Below are 16,373 nucleotides of genomic sequence, written 5' to 3'. Positions count from 1 at the left end.
TCTTTGGCGATCATTGCTGGAACCCATTTCGGACCACTGGAATAGTTCCTAGCATACACTTGATCATCAACATAGCCTTCTCCCCAATAGGAGTTCGGCTGGACTTAGGCCCGTAACTGAGGATGACTAATGTGTTGTTGTAGTAGGAACTGAGCTAAACGTTTACGAAACGACCCAGCCACAATATGACTCAAAGCATCCTTAGTCGTCTGAACTGCACGTTCGGCTTGCCATTTCCTGCCTGTCTAAGAGGAGCTTTGAGCACTTGACGAATGGCATTTTTGTGCAGGAACTCTCCATACTCTTCAGATTTGAAGGGCGAGCCATTGTCAGATACAATAGCACCAGGAATTCCGTGAATGGCAAATATGTCTCACAGTTCATCTATAGTAGATGCAGCAGTAGTAAACGACATTTCTTTCACCTCAGTCCACTTGGAGTAGGAATCGATGAGAATCAGGAATTTCCGTCCTTGAAATGGTCCAGCAAAGTCTATGTGGATCCGTGACCAGGGGACCCTAGTTACTAATATCATACCTGGATTGTCTCTGGCATTTGCATTTGCAGTAGTCTTCATGATAAACTAATTTAGTTTTTGTGTTTGTGACAACAGCTCACTGTTTCTTTTCTTTTGCTGCTCTCCTATATTTGGCTTCACTAAGCCACTTTTGCTGAAGCACTCAAACTTTTACTCTGGATGTGTCCTCTACATATGCGTATATAGGCTGAAGCAATCATCTGTATGAAAAGATTCAAGAATTTGGGTCATTGGAAAGAGTACTCACAGTACTTATCATGGGGTGGTCTTGATGTAAATGTTACGCCACATCCACATCTCAACATTCCAAGCGATGGCATGCTTTCCAAATTTGCATTTAATAAGAATTATATGGTTCAATTCCCTTCTAGGGAAGACTGGGGCATTGCTCCTACTCACAGTGATAGAAATCTTATTGGTATACTGACTGCGCTAAGCTTGGAAACAGTACTGGAGCTGGAGTATGCTGTCCTGGAGATGGTACACAGTTATCATATCCTTTAGGTAGCTACACCACTGTTTTTCAGGCTGAAATCTTTGCACTTCTCATGTGTTGTAAAATTTAAATTTGCATAGATAGAGGTTTTAGTAGAAGATGCATTTTTATATGTTCTGATAGTCAGGCTGCTCCGATGGCTTTTCAGAAGTCTGAAATCAGCTCCCCGTGGTCTGGGAGTGTTACACTGCACTCTGTAATTTATGCAACAACAACACAGTCAAGCTTTGCTGGGTACCGCGTCATTCAGGTATCTCAAATAATGAATTGGCTGGCTAGAAGGAGTTCTGGGACAGCTTTAGGCATTTCACGGGAATGGATCAGAAATACTGTTTTCAACTCATTCAGGAGAAAACAGTACCAAGATTGGCTGAACACTGATGGTCAACGACAGGCAAAAGAGATAAATTGTGACTGCCCTAGTTTTAGGCAGAAGGAGCTGATGAAGCTTAGCAAAAATGGTATCCGTAGAGCTGTTGGTCTACTTACTGGACACTGTACTCTTAAAAGGCATCTTAATGTCATAGGAGTTGTTAGTGACTCAACCTGTAGAGGTTGTTTATATAAGGAAGAGACCGCTATTCACTTTCTTTGTGAATGTGAAATGTACTCTGCACACAGATTTGAGCACTTGGGTCATCATTTGATTGAACCATGGGAGCTTCAAGACATTCCTGTTAGATCTGCTGAACTTTGCTTCAGCTATAGGTCTCTATTAAAGACTTTTTTTTTCTTTTTCTTTTGGGGATAGTCCAATAGACCTCTGGTCACAGTGCTAGGTTCTATGAAACCATCCACCCATAAGTCTAAGCCACTTTTGACCATCTATGATTATTAGAATGTCAAAACAATTTTAAACATAACACTCAATTATGAAAATCAACTACATAACATAATGTGAAACTAAATTACTGTAGAGTCTTGGAAATCTGAGCCCCGAAAGTTTGTGCTTCTGGATAATCTGAGGCACTGAAAATTTTTAAATTTCCTTCTTGAGACCCTCTTTCTCTCTTTTTTCCCCTCCAAAAACCCAACTTTATTTTTCCCCCTGGAATACTACATAGGAACTACAAAGTAATTTCAGTTTAAAAGGGACTAGACAGCTCTATAATGGGTAAACTGTTATAATGAAATATTAGACTTCCCCTTGAATGGACGTAGACCATTTCCACTTTCAGGAGGTTACTGAGAAAGAGGAGCAAGTTTGACCATTTTCTTCGTAATGATGTATGGACTTATCATAGACTTTATAGACTTTATGTATATTGTCCCCTAATTGCTTGTGTAAAATCACCGAGAGGCAGTTGAATGCTATCAGTGTTTTGATGTCATTCACCATCACATTCCCCCAACTCTTCTCAGTCACTTATCTTCACATCTTTTTCATATTCTTTTTTTGAACTTATTGTATGACATCATAAAATCTGTACTCTGCGCTGTTTGTGATCTCCATGAAATGAAGCAAAATTATAGTAGTTCAAATAATAAAAGTAAAAGAAGGTTTGAATGATGGTTGGATGGTGCTGCTGACAAAATAAGTACTGTTTTGAAGAAAAAAAATTGACTTTATTCAGTAAAAAAAAAAAATCTCATCTACATGGCCCCCACAAGGGGTAAGCTGACAAGGCTCCAGCCCTGGGGCCCGGGACGATTTTCACAGTTTTTTTGCTTTTTCACGCTATAAATTCATCATAAAGGGGCTCGTGAAAGTCTGGTCGGGGGGCCCGCAAAAGATCCCAGCCTAGGGGCCCTGCTCTAGGATGTGGGGGCCACGCTCATCTATATCTTACTCAAGATTAAAAAATACAGTAAGTAAAGTATATGATTGTACTGCTTTTGCTTGTCTTTTTTTTTAAGTAAAACCAACATTTGAAGTCTTTTCTTTTTTATTGTTTTTCGGATAATTCATGTTTTTTGATAATCGAGGTGGCCTCGGTCCCATCCACCTCAGATTATCGAGACTCCACTATATAGCGAGGCAGTAACACCGTAACCAGTTAGTGTCCCAAATCTTATTTCTTGCGACATGTAGTGTAGCAGTTGGAGTTGTTAATTGCCGGTTCGAGGAACTGCTATGCCACGTTCATCTATAGCTAGATATAAAGAGTATCTGCAGTTGTCTCGGCTGGATCTTGATAGTTTCCCGTCGAATATGGCGGGTGATCCATCAGACATTAAAGGTTCAGTTAAGTTGACCATTTGAATAATATAAATTGTTTATTTAATTTTTGAATTTGTTAGTTTTTTACTGTTTACGTTCCTAATAAAATGTTGTATTGTAGATCAAGTAAAGTTGAACTGAAACAAATAATTTTAAAGCATTGTCCCTCCAAAAGTTTGCTGCCCACCTGAAATCTGCCACCTGGGGTAGTATTCATAATTTAAACAGTGGCATGTAATATTAATTTTTTGTCAAATTCTTGGAAATTTGGAAATTTAAGCTCTGGATCAGCAAAAAAAAGGATTCTATTTTGAACCCCATGAAATTCTATGACACACAAATATCAGAAAAATAATGGTTTATATCTTACATCAGATCCCCCTAAAAAAAAGAAAATGAGTTATTGTAATACAAAACAGCTAAGAGCTATTTCGAGTAGGAAAAGTATTTAAAGGCAGTTGAGAAAATTTCAGTTGAAAAAATAAAGTTGCCTGACAAAAAAGTCAGCATTATTGGAGTTATGATTACAGAGTTATGACTGCATACAATAAAATAATCAGTTGTGTTGTTTTAAAGGGAAATTTTTTGAAACATATGATGTGTGATATTTGCAATTATATAGGTATATGTGCAGTAATACCTTCTGATCACATGATGATATGCTATTGGTGTAATTTATTTTAAATTCTATATTTAGTTGCAAGAAACCAGCGGAAACAGGGAATGAATACACAAGACAAAACATTAACGTCATGGTGGAAACTAAACCAATATTCTATGTTCATACAAATCGCTTCATCACTGAAATAGTTGTCTTTTTTTCCTATTTTCAAGAGAAACAACGAATAATAGCAAGTGAAATGATGGTATATTTGTGTTTAATTTCTTATGCTTATTTATTTCATTTTATTGCATTTTTAATTTCATCTTTAATTTTTTTCTCTGTACTAAGAGTAAGACTTTAAAAGGCTACTGTAATCACTAGACATGTCTTAGCTATGCAATCAGAGAGGTCACCTGGTTAATAGAATTTGAAATTTATTGGCTTGCTTACTGGAATGAAAAAAGTTAAATTGTTGTCTTGATGAGTTGAATAGTACCTAAGCTTTTCTAATGAGATTTTTTTGAGTTGTTGGAATCAGTTAATAACTAATAAAAATTATACATGGCAACAAAACTCAGGTTTTTAACCAAGCATCAGCAGAGAGAATAATCTGATCCAAGCAGGAGAATAGTCCCATTTGTTTCTTTTTCTAACATATTGTTGTTCCGAATAATTTTTCCACAAGACTTTGAGATGAGTAAAGCAAGATGCAACCTAATACCGGATGTCTCAGATGTACTTACTATTCACACTTAATTACAGCAGCAATTAAATACACATATGTTAAAAAGCACAGAAAGAGTATAAACTGGTTTCTTTTTCACAGAAAGAATTTCCTACTCACACCCTCATCAGAACATTGGTGCTATTGCTAAACTCACAAAGTTTGTCACCATTTTTTTACTGGAAAATGCATATTTTGACCTTAATTATTGGTTTTCAATAGAACGAAGGCTCTTTGCATTATATACATGCAAAAATGGTTTGGCGATAAATAATGACTATTTACATAAATTTTGTAACAACATTAATGCTCAATAAACTCTCAATAAAGTTTGCTGGCTTCCACTGGAAATCAAACTGGTTAGCGTAGTCACCCAGATTGCTAGAACTTATTTAGCAGACTTTTCTTTCTAAGAGGTTAGATCAGCATTAATATCTACAGTAGAATATGCTTTCTATTGGCTGACAATTTTCTTCATTCATGTTGTTTTCTCAAAGCTTCTCTCTGATGTCATGTCCATCTATGTGGGTATTTGTATGCCCCTTATGAACTTTTTTCTACCAATATTTGTTAGAACGTGCATGTACACCAAACAAAATTTGATATTGCTTTATAGGGGAGACAATCAACATCCCCACTCCTGAAAAAAAATATATCAGGATTTAAAAAAATGATTGCAATAAAAAAAATCATCTTGAGAATGTTCTTATCCAACCTACCACAGATTTGGCGGTGCCAAACCAAGTTTATGGATAAGATCTTAGCTAATGAAGGTGTTGCGTAAATTTGGTGGGGAAAAAAGTGTTCTAGACCAACTTTTTTCCCACACCTTTTTAGTTTTACAATTCATTGGGGAAGAAAAAATTGCCACTCTCCTTGTGTTAACTGCCCATATAAATATCAACCATAGTGTTTTATTTAATTATACCTCTTTCAGAAAAATACAACCACCTTTGGAAATATTGAAACCTTTGTGTTGAAACGTTCCCACCAATGTTATCAAAAATGTGATACTTCTCTCCAAGGAATTTTGAGGGGTATTTTTGTAAAAAAAAGAAAAAGTTTTTTCTCCCCCGTCAGTGAGATATATCAGCGAATTATTAAAAAAATTACCGAAAAATTTGAAGGAGTATTTCCCTGCCTCAACAAAATTTGGAGGAGTAAAATTTAGTTCTTTTGCATATTGACAAACACTGATTATAAGCAAAAAAAAAACCATTATTTAATTATCTGCTGCTTTGAATAAGTTACAAATGCTAAAGATTTAAAGGCAGTTCAGTGGTTAGAGAGCTAGCTTTTGACTGTGTAGGTCTGGATTCGAATTCCGGTTCGAGCATAGATGTCTACTAACACATTAACAAATTGCCTGGACAGATCGTAAAGATCTCTTGGGAATACGTGATGATCACGTTATTTACTTTTTAAAATTGTCTAAGCAGCAGCTTTTTATAATGGAAAAATGTGGTACATCAATGACAAACAAAAAATGATCTGATTTTAACAATTTTTTTTATTTTTAGGTTTCAAGTAAAGAATACCCTTGCTTTTCATTTTTAGACATACATATTCAATCACCTTCCATTGTTATTCCTCCAAATGCTGTAGCTCAAAACAGTTTTGTAATCAATCTAAGTGATATTATTCTCACAAATAAGGTATATTTTGTTCCTGATGGAAATACTTGCATGAACTGTTGTGAAATGAGGTAACAGTTATTTTATTATTAGAATTTGCAGCATTTGCTTTCATGAAATAAACTTGTACTTACCATTACTGTTATTCAATTAATATTTATATTGTGCCATATCTAGTCTTTGTATTACCGAGCAAATACTTAAGCAGATACCATTGTATCTTCTCACTTTTCTTCATGAACAAAAAAGCCTTATTCCTATCTTACACATGCTAAATACCATTTACTTTTGTCTTGTGAGGTTATTTTGTAGAACCAATAAATTGGATGATACTGTGATTGGGGTATGTACCCCCATCTCGCCACATTCATGGCTTGGGGACAATCCCCCTAAACAGTGCCATGAAGCACTTAATGGGCAAAGCTTTAAAAATTGGCACCTTGTCAACAGTAAGCAACATTCACAAAAAGGGTTGTCTTTAAACGATGAATGTGGCAAGACGGAGGGTATGGGATGAATCCCTTGTAGAGCTGCGCCTGAAGTGAGTGGTCACAACTATCATTATAGTGATTCACAGTAGAGAGAGAACATAAATTTACATTTCAGAGAGTTGCTTAGTAGGGCTGGAAGGTAAATGAGGAAACCTACACATAGTTTATAACTTGTTATATAATTATTATGTAATAAATGCCCATTAACACCAGAAAGACGGATCGCGAGAGTATACCTAGAAAGACGAGATGGGGTCAAAATGACCCCCCCATAGTTTTTGCAATTTTCGGATATCTTAATGTTTCAAATCACGGTATATCATTTTTAACACATAAATAGAGTTATAACACAAAAAAAAAGGGTGAAACCACTGACCTGTTAATATACTTTGTTTTTATCTAACACTCAAAGCATTCTGTACAAATCACCTCTCGATGCACATTTGTCGCACACTGGTTTTTGCATTGCGACAAGATTGAAGTGTTTTTTTCAGTGTGCCGTTCCTTCTCACTTGGCATTTCTGGTTTTTTGTCTCCATCAATAGGTGTTTCGCATCTTATCACATTTTGAATTGCATTTTTCAAGTTGAAATACTCAGCACGGATTTCTTCACATAACTCCAATATGTAAGTTCTCCGAGTGATTTTTTTTCTTGTGACTTGTTTGTACAAAATCCAAGCATTTATCGCTGACATCCAAAATGTTAGAAAATACATGCATTGTCCAGCGACGACTTCCAGTCTTGGTCGTGCATAATCGCAACATTTGATCAACGATGACGACTCCATCTTTAGTTTCGGTATTATAGGCAACTGTTTCTGGGGACTTTTTTCCGACAAGGTATCATATCTCACGATTTTACGTTTCTCATTTCTCAATGGCGTGCTATTTTTTTGGATGCACCATTGGAGAAATAATTTTATTTTGATTTAAATCTTTGTCATCAGAACCGCTACTTGCTTCTCCACAGTTCAGCATAGGGTAGATCTCATGCTGTTCTGCACTTTCATCATCATTGCATCTAGAGTTTCTCTCATCTAATCTTTGCAACTCCTTTAGTATTTCTTCAGTAAATATACATTTTCTTGTCATTTTTAAACAGTTTGAAATGATCACGTGCACTCAAATTTTCTATGTCCCAGGACAAACAATTTATCGGATAATATGGAAAGAATGCTTGACAAAAACCAAAAATTACACACCTGTTATGGACACTTGTAAATAAGAATGGGAGGGAAAGAAAGGTCACACGGAAGGTCAAATGCAAAAAAAAAAGACTTTCAGAAGGATTATAACCTACTTATAAATCAATTGTGACGATGATAGTAGTATTTACCGCATAATGTGCTAGGATATAAGGAAGGGTCAAAATGACCCCCTTCCGTCTTTCTAGGTATTATCCGCTCGTATCTTCGTTGTTAAAAAAGATAACGAAAAAACTTTGGTATACAATAAGAACATGCTAAATCAGGAAAAGTCGAGAAATTTCATGTGGTTCGGTTAATCCTTAGCACAGATATGCAAGCTTAAACAGCGTGCAGGGTCATGATGCCCTTCCATCTTTCTAGTGTTAATAGCAATTATATTATATGACTTATTAATAGGCATTAATGCTATCAATAATGCATTAATAATGAATATTATAATGTTATTAATAATAAATATTATTAATTCTATACCAATTTATTAATAATTAATATTAATTTGTTAGTTGTGGTGTCGTCAGTATCACAAAATGGAATAGTATATTGTCAAAAACAATTCATAACTCTTTAGTGGCATCATTGTCTGTCTAATCGTTTTCGCTGTTTATCAGTGACATCACGTAGAGCTGAACCAATTGCGCTACCATACATAGCCTTGCATCACGATTTGACAATGAAAAATATTCAACATGCCGTATACCCCCCCCCCCCAATACACACACACACCCAGAAATCTTGCCAAACTAGCTGGACCAGTTTCTGTGTGGTCCCAATAACACTCCATTGAAAGTGCTGGGTATGTTTAAAGCACCTCTGAGCTATGTAAACAAGCAATGTGCAAAAGAAATCTATGTCATCAATGGCTCGAGAAACTGTCTTGGGAAACCAGTTTTAACCCCTTCACTTACAAGCTATTGGTAAGAAATTGGGGTAATCTCTATTTGACGAATCAGCAATAAATATGGTAACCTTGTCCTAACTTAACCGCATATTACAAAAAGGAAGAGAAGTAGAAGAAAAGGAATAAAAAAACTGTAAGGAAAACAGTATAAAGGTAATTAGATAAAAGTACAAAGTATATTTCTCTTCTCACCCTCACCCTACCTGTTCTTTTTCACTCTTAAACTGAAGAGCCAAATAAACTGGTAAGATGTGTATGCAAATAAAGAGATATGGAACCAATCAGAGTACGGCGCTGCTGTTGACAACGCCTATATAACACAACAAGTGTGTGGGATAGTTGTTAGATCAGTTACTGCTGCTACAATGGCAGGTTATCGAGATTTAAGTGAGTTTGAACGTGGTGTTATATTCGGCGCACGAGAGATGGGACATAGCATCTCCGAGGTAGCTATGAAATTTGGATTTTCACGTACGACCATTTCACGAGTGTACCGTGAATATCGGGAGTCTGGTAAAAAATTAAATCTACGACATCGCTGCCGGAAAAAGATCATGCAAGAACGGGACGAACGACGACTGACGAGAATCATTAAACGTGACAGACTTTCAACCCTTTCGCAAATTGCTGCAGATTTCAATGCTGGGCCTAAAACAAGTGTCAGCGTGCCAACCATTCAACGAAACATCATCGATATGGGCTTTCGGAGCCGAAGGCCCACTCGTGTACCCTTGATGACTGCACGACACAAGTCTTTACGCTTCGCCTGGGCCCGACAACACCGACATTGGACTATTGAGGACTGGAAACACGTTGCCTGGTCTGACGAGTCTCGGTTCCAATTGCTTCGAACTGATGGACGTGTGCGGGTATGGAGACAACCTCATGAATCCATGGACCCTACATGTCAACAGGGGACTGTTCAACCTGGGGGAGGCTCTGTGATGGTATGGGGCGTGTGCAGTTGGCGTGATATGGACTCTGATAAGTGACAGGTATGTATGCATCCTGTCTGATCACCTGCACCCATTCATGTCCATTGTGCATTCCGACAGACTTGGACAATTTCAGCAGGACAATGCGACACCCCACACGTCCAGAATTGCTACAAAGTGGCTCCAGGAACACTCTTCTGACTTTAGACACTTCCACTGGCCACCATAATCCCCAGAAATGAACATTATTGAACATATCTGGGATGCTTTGCAATGTGCTGTTCAGAAGAGATCTCCACCCCCCCCCTCTTACTCCTACGGATTTATGGACAGCCCTGCAGGATTCATGGTGTCAATTACCTCCAGCACTACTTCAGACATTAGTCGAGTCCATGCCACATAGTTTTGCGGCACTTCTGCGAGCTCGCGGGGGCCGTACACGATATTAGGCAGGTTCACCAGTTTTTTTGGCTCTTCAGTGTATATATATGAAGTAAGAGGATGTATCAAATGTGGGGGGAAAATCACTAATAGGAGGGTAAAAATAAGCAGGCAAAAACACTTTCTTTCGTAAAGTTACAACAAAGCTTCATGATAATGAGGAGAGAAAACAGAACTTGTTTGAATTTATTCCTTTTGATATTTGGATGCAATATTATGTCCTTGATCGTATACTGATTTTGCTTAGGACCCAATATCAGTGCTGTTCAACTGATTACTGCAATAGATCTGTAGAAAAGTTTCCTCAGCTGTTAGAGAAGTTTCGACTACGGTGAAAAAATGTGGTTCCATATTACTCAAGTCTGATGCTGTTTCATCTACAGTAACATTGTGAAGACGAGTACCTATACTTCTTTTGAAAAAGAAAAAAGGCAGCCAACTGAGTGGTGCTCTTCTGTTGTTGTAGTGCCCAAAACAGAATTTGTGAAATCGAGCTGAACGGAAATTTTCTTCAATAATTGCATCCATTACCAAAAGTGGAATACATGCTGGATCTCTAATCTGTTACTCAAGTGTTCTCAAAACTGAATTCTTTCTTGAATACAAGATTCTGGCAAATCCCATTGGATGAAAAGTCATCGTATCTCAAAACATTTATTACTTCATTTGGAATATTTAGATTTCTTAGACTGCCCTTTGGGATCTGTTCTGCTCCAGAACATTTCCAAAGAAGAATGTCACACATTCTGTAAAGCATGAGTGGAGCAGTTTGTTACATGGATGACGTTAGTGGGGGGGGGGGGTCTACTCAAGAAGAGCATGGCATGAGATTGAGAAAAGTGTGTAAAAAACTGAAGGATGTTCCTTTTATTTTTTGAATGAATAAAATGTATCTTCTTGAATGAGTAAAATTGAAAGTCTTGGTCGCATCATTGATATAGCCAAGGAATTCATCCAGTCAGGGATGAAAATGACGCACATCAAATACCCGTAATTTCGGAAAAGGGTGCATAAAAATTTGGTTCGCGCATCCTTTGGGACACGTTCTTTCCTAGTTCCAAGAAGTAAAAGGTAGAAAGAAAAAAATCTCCTCTACTTTTTCCCTTTTTACCTTCTATTATGATTGCAAGACCTTGAAAAAGGGGTTTTGGTACTTTGTATACTGTACTATATTGGTATACACGGGAGTTGTTGAAGAATTAGATGACAGATATCTAATGGCTTCCCTGAATGAGGGGCCGTGTATAGAATTTTCAAATTTCTGAATTTTTATTCCCCTGCAGATTTTCTCCCCTCTGGTTGCACACTGGAAATTACAATACTTTCGTGGCTATCTGCCAGCATTCAAAGACAGCGTAAATCTGCATGGTTCTCACATGTTTGCGAATGGGCATTTTTTGAAAAATTGTAAAGGATTGGAATGTCTTTTCAAATTGCAAAACATTTTTGAGATCAGAAATCAGATCAGATCATTCAGAAAAAACAAAAAATCTAAAATCTCTACTTTGAATATCGTTTTTTCATCTAGCTGTCATGTAGCAGTCACTGTTTTGCATCGTGAAAATCACAGGTGTGTACGCAGAATTGGCTTTCAGAGTGGCATGAGGATTTCTTCCTCAGAAATTATGGGTAACTAACACTCAAAGAATTCTGAATTAACATATAGTATGAGAATATATATTTTTCCCAATATTTTAATTTTCATTAAAAATATTTTTAATCTACTTGGGGGGGGGGGGGGAACTAGCCACCCTTATACCCCCCACCAAATTTTGCCTTTTGTGAAAATACAGGTTTGGAATCCATGATTGTGCAGTGGTAATCAGCTAAAAATATTATTTTCTAAGGTTTTCCAATTTTAAGTTGGCTATTCCTTTGAAAAAAAGCTCTGGTTGTCACGATGATCACAAAGACCTACAACACAAATATGTAGACATTAAATTTCAAATCCACTCATTACCAATTTAGAGAATAGATGCATGACTGCAAAGGAGGAAAGCAGGTGGGGTCTAGTGCGCCAGGCTCTGGACTAGAGGGGGAGTGTCCAATTCACCTTTATAACTGCTGCTTCTACATTACACTGTGACAAAATGTGTGCTTGCTCTGTTTGAGAAAGTATCTAGTTGCGGCCCTAGATAGATGGCACCACCTACTGGACACAAAACACTCCAAATGCTGGGCACACACAAGCACTGTTAAGTTTCACCAAAACAAATCTGACATAGCTCCCATATTCAGATGTGAAAATATGTGGCAGTTAAATGGTGACAGATCAAAGAGGTGGACCATCAGAGAGGAAAAATAAAATCCTTCTATGAAGAAATTGCTTCGCAAGTATATTTCTATGAATAGGAAATCAGAAGATATATCTGAGAGAGAGAATCTTATTTTCTTTAAATTTAATCAGAAGATATTAATTATTGAAAGAGCCAAAATTTTTCTAACAAAATGAAAAATCAATCAGAAGGGAATTTATTGATTGATTTATTAGTAAGTATATAAATGTGTGCCTTTAACTTTTAATTATGATTGATCCTGCTTATAACATTTTTAAAAACCATCATAAAAAACGTAAGCAGGAAAACGCTTTAAACGGGATATCTTAATGAGAATTATTTAGAGTTGGGATCATGAAAATAAGTTGTAATAAGTGGAAAAACGTTCTAAATGGGAACATTATAAGCGGAATCGACTGTATATTTGTTTTAGTTTTATCATATGTACTAAATTCTATTTGTTAAATTCTCAGTGCTAATGGGTTTCTTTACAAGCTTTTCCTGCTAGTAGATTATGAAAGTAAATGAACCCTTTTTTTTTTTTGGAGAGAACATGTTTTTAGAAGTCAATTATTTATTTGATTCACAGAGATACCTTTTACCCAGAACATGGCCCGCTGCACTGTCTCAACGAAGAGATATAAGCAGGTGATCAAAGACCAGGGGGCATGCTGGAAAAAATTTATAAAGATGCTAGTGAATTATGGGAGGGGGAACCATACTTTTTTCAAGAGGGATCCACTTTCACTCAAAAAGACCCAGATTTTTTGATTAAATTAAGAGTACAGCGGCATCTCTATATCCCAGATGATGAGAAAATCTTCACTATCAAGGAGTATAAGCCACTAACAAATGAGAAAGAATTGAAGCAGATGTTGGACAGGATGAATTACTTGGCTCGTTTTGCTCCAAATTATTTAGAAATGCTTTCTTCTCTAATTAAGCTTTTCAGCAACAAAATTGATTTTGTCTGGGATATACTTCAGCAAAATGATTTTCTGAAATGGGAGGTGATACTATCATCAGAGCTTGTTTTAAAAATCTTCAACTCCAACCAATAATTCATAGTTGCTGTTAATTCATCATAATATGACTTGAAAACCACCCTGCATCAAAACGAGATGATGGTCAGCTTAGTGTTATTGCCTATGGTTCTAGAACTTCAACTGTAGCTTAGACTTGATATGCCCAAATTGAAAAGCTTAGCTTTTTTTTTTTTTGAGGATGATGCAATACTCATGACATAGTTCACATTCCAGGAAAGGAACTGTATGCAGCAGAGGCTTATCCACTATTATTACAATACAAATGAATCAGTAGAGGAAATAGATGCATATATCTTTATAATTACAGAGACTACCAGAGCTTCATCTAAAAGACTGGAAGAACTGAAAGAAGCACAACTTGCTGACGAAGTTTGTCCAAAACTTTTCTTTTATGCAAGGATTACCAGCAAAGAAAGGTGCCAATTCTTTTTGCCTGCCTTTCTGGAAACATTGTTATGAAACCTCCATCCAGGATAGGATAGTGATGAAAGGCTGTTGAATTTCCATTAGCATTCCTCAATCACATCAATGTGAAATTTTGAATCAGATTCACAAAGTTCATCTTGGAATACAAAATGTAGAGCTAAGCCGATGTTCTGTCTATATTGTCCTGGAATAAGTGAGGAAGTCGCATAGCTTGTATTAAAGAACTTAAGAAAAAGAACCAACCTCTTATTCCAACACCATTCCCTGAAAGCCCATGGTAGATGATAGATATAGAATTAAGTACAAGAATTCATGGTACCCACCTTCTCTTAGCTGACTACTGTTCTCATTTTCTTGAAATTGCAAAACTCAATAGACTGAGAGCTGCTGAAATCTTCAACCATTGCAAATCCTTATTTGCTTATCCTTATTTGCTTGACATAGCATTTCAGATGTCATTCAATCAGATTGTGGGCCTCAGTTCAATCCAGGGTTGTAAAAACCCAGCCCAGGTGGGTTTTTCTTGAAAACCCATGTGTTTTGGGGGGGGAAACCCGGGGTTTTTGGGCAAAATTAGGTAAATTGAATTTCTTTTTTACCCCTCAACCACAAAATATCTAATTTAAACATGTATGTACATTCTTTATGTGTACATCTTACATTATGTCTAAATATAAATTTTTGGTGCACGTTAAACTATGTATTTGATTAATGAAATTCGCCGTACAATAAGGGAATAATTCTTCACTTACAGCGTGGGCAGGGTTTTTTGACAAAATGGGTGGAAAATTTAATTTTCTTTTTCCACAACCTCAAAATATGTAACTTAAACATGTATGTAAATTAGGTTGGGTAAAAAAAAAAATGAAGTTTTATTTTCAGATTACTATAGTGTGGAAAAGTTGGCTCCTTTAATAAGAAGAAAAACAACGTAAAAAAAATTTAAAATCGGTTGATATCTTCCGGTCACGCATAGTACGTGAAGTTTATGGAAACTGACGAAATTGAACATTTTTCTTAATTTTTTTTTCATATTATTTAAAATTGAACAATCAACACGCAAAAGTTTTTTATGCTTATTTTATGGTTCAATAAAGTAAAATAAATTAAAACATCATTAATATTTCAATGTTTAGTGGTTGCACAATGTGTTCGAAAAATGGGAATGACCAAATTTTTGCAAGTTTCATTGTGCAGCTCTTCACCTGCTTTGTCAGAACAAAATGACCCAGAACTGACCACGAAGAGGTGGCTGTACATTGAGTTCCACCTACACTCTATCCAATTAACCATTCAAAGTAGGCGAGTGTGTGTAATTGACATTATATTTAAAAACTATTTACCAAAATTAGCGCGTTCAAAATCTGACTATTAGGAGAAATCAGGCGTAACTGATCTTGATAGTTGTGTAGATCTGATGCAGCCATCTTTAGCTTCATATCTACATACTTTAGTTGAGGCCTCTGTAACAAGTTTGACACATTTCTGGACTGTCCGAGTGTGACAGGGAAACTTTTTGATGGCTGTGATGTTAGTGTCGGAATTGCTGAATATAATATCATCATTACGTACTTACCCATAGCATTTGGGGGGAGGATACAACTGGCCAGTATTCCAGTAAATAATCTGAAGGTAATTGGTAGCTTTAAAGTTAATCTTAGGTAGCAACGAAGTGTCTGAACTGAACAGAACAAACCGAGCACAACCAACCATTCTTCGTCACATTAGGAAAAAAATGTAAGCTCAGTGCTTAGAAGGGCGCAGTCGTGCCGGAAAAAAACTCCAGTTGGTAGTCTGGCCCTTTAATCAAGGGATCAGGAGAAAAGAAAAGTGAGAAAATTAAAAATGTAACAGAAAATGATAACAATTAAGTTAGGCTAATGCAATTAAGCTTAGCATGAAGTGTTCAATAGTTCTTAATTCAGAGGCAAATTATCTTGCTTTTAAAATTCTTCTATACCCGATCTCTCCCGAGTGTGTTCTCTGTCATCAATGATCATAGACAATAGTAAATTTTCAGGGTGTGCATTGTGCTCAATTATTGGATTAACAACTTGAAGTAAGTCGTCAAATAAATACTGCAATGTTTGAACTGCTAGAAAAACATTATTAGTGCATCACTGAAATACTTTTTATTTTTGATGTCAAACCTTGACAGAGGACCAGGATCTCGAATTGGCAAATCCTTTGAACATTGTCTTGACTTTATTGCTTTGGATATGTCTAATAAATACAGTACTGCTGGTCTTTGCACAGCATCTTTCTCACTACTTCTAGAATCAAATAATCTCATACTCCACCACAGTGAGCTTTCCAAACTCAGTGAGCTGTTATCCAATGGGCCTGGATAAAAAATTTTGGTCCTGTGGGTGCACCATCTATATGCTGAAAAATATGACAGAAAGGGAGTTCGTTGAAATGGAGTAGACACACGATCCACTGCAGTGGTCTTCCCACATGCAATTCACATGTGCTCCAGTCTCACTCAGGCAGT

The 16,373-nt window shown here is 36.6% G+C and overlaps 1 protein-coding gene across 4 annotated transcripts in view; it reads left to right on the top strand.

Annotated features, from left to right (window-relative positions):
- The window catches only part of Vps13D (vacuolar protein sorting 13D), a 561,523-nt gene that overhangs the window by 235,371 nt on the left and 309,779 nt on the right, over nt 1-16,373 (top strand). For all 4 annotated transcript variants that reach the window (XM_089241869.1, XM_089241867.1, XM_089241868.1 and 1 more), the window contains exons 37-38: nt 3,893-4,061; nt 6,044-6,228. In XM_089241869.1, coding sequence (XP_089097995.1) covers nt 3,893-4,061; nt 6,044-6,228 — 354 coding nt within the window. The remainder of the gene's footprint in view (nt 1-3,892; nt 4,062-6,043; nt 6,229-16,373) is intronic.

Source organism: Pholcus phalangioides, unplaced genomic scaffold, assembly GCF_987345545.1.
Source record: "Pholcus phalangioides strain wild (caught in Gottingen) unplaced genomic scaffold, Ppha-v1.0 ptg000014l_1, whole genome shotgun sequence".
Taxonomy (NCBI): domain Eukaryota; kingdom Metazoa; phylum Arthropoda; class Arachnida; order Araneae; family Pholcidae; genus Pholcus; species Pholcus phalangioides.
This window is presented reverse-complemented; position numbering and strand designations above follow the sequence as displayed.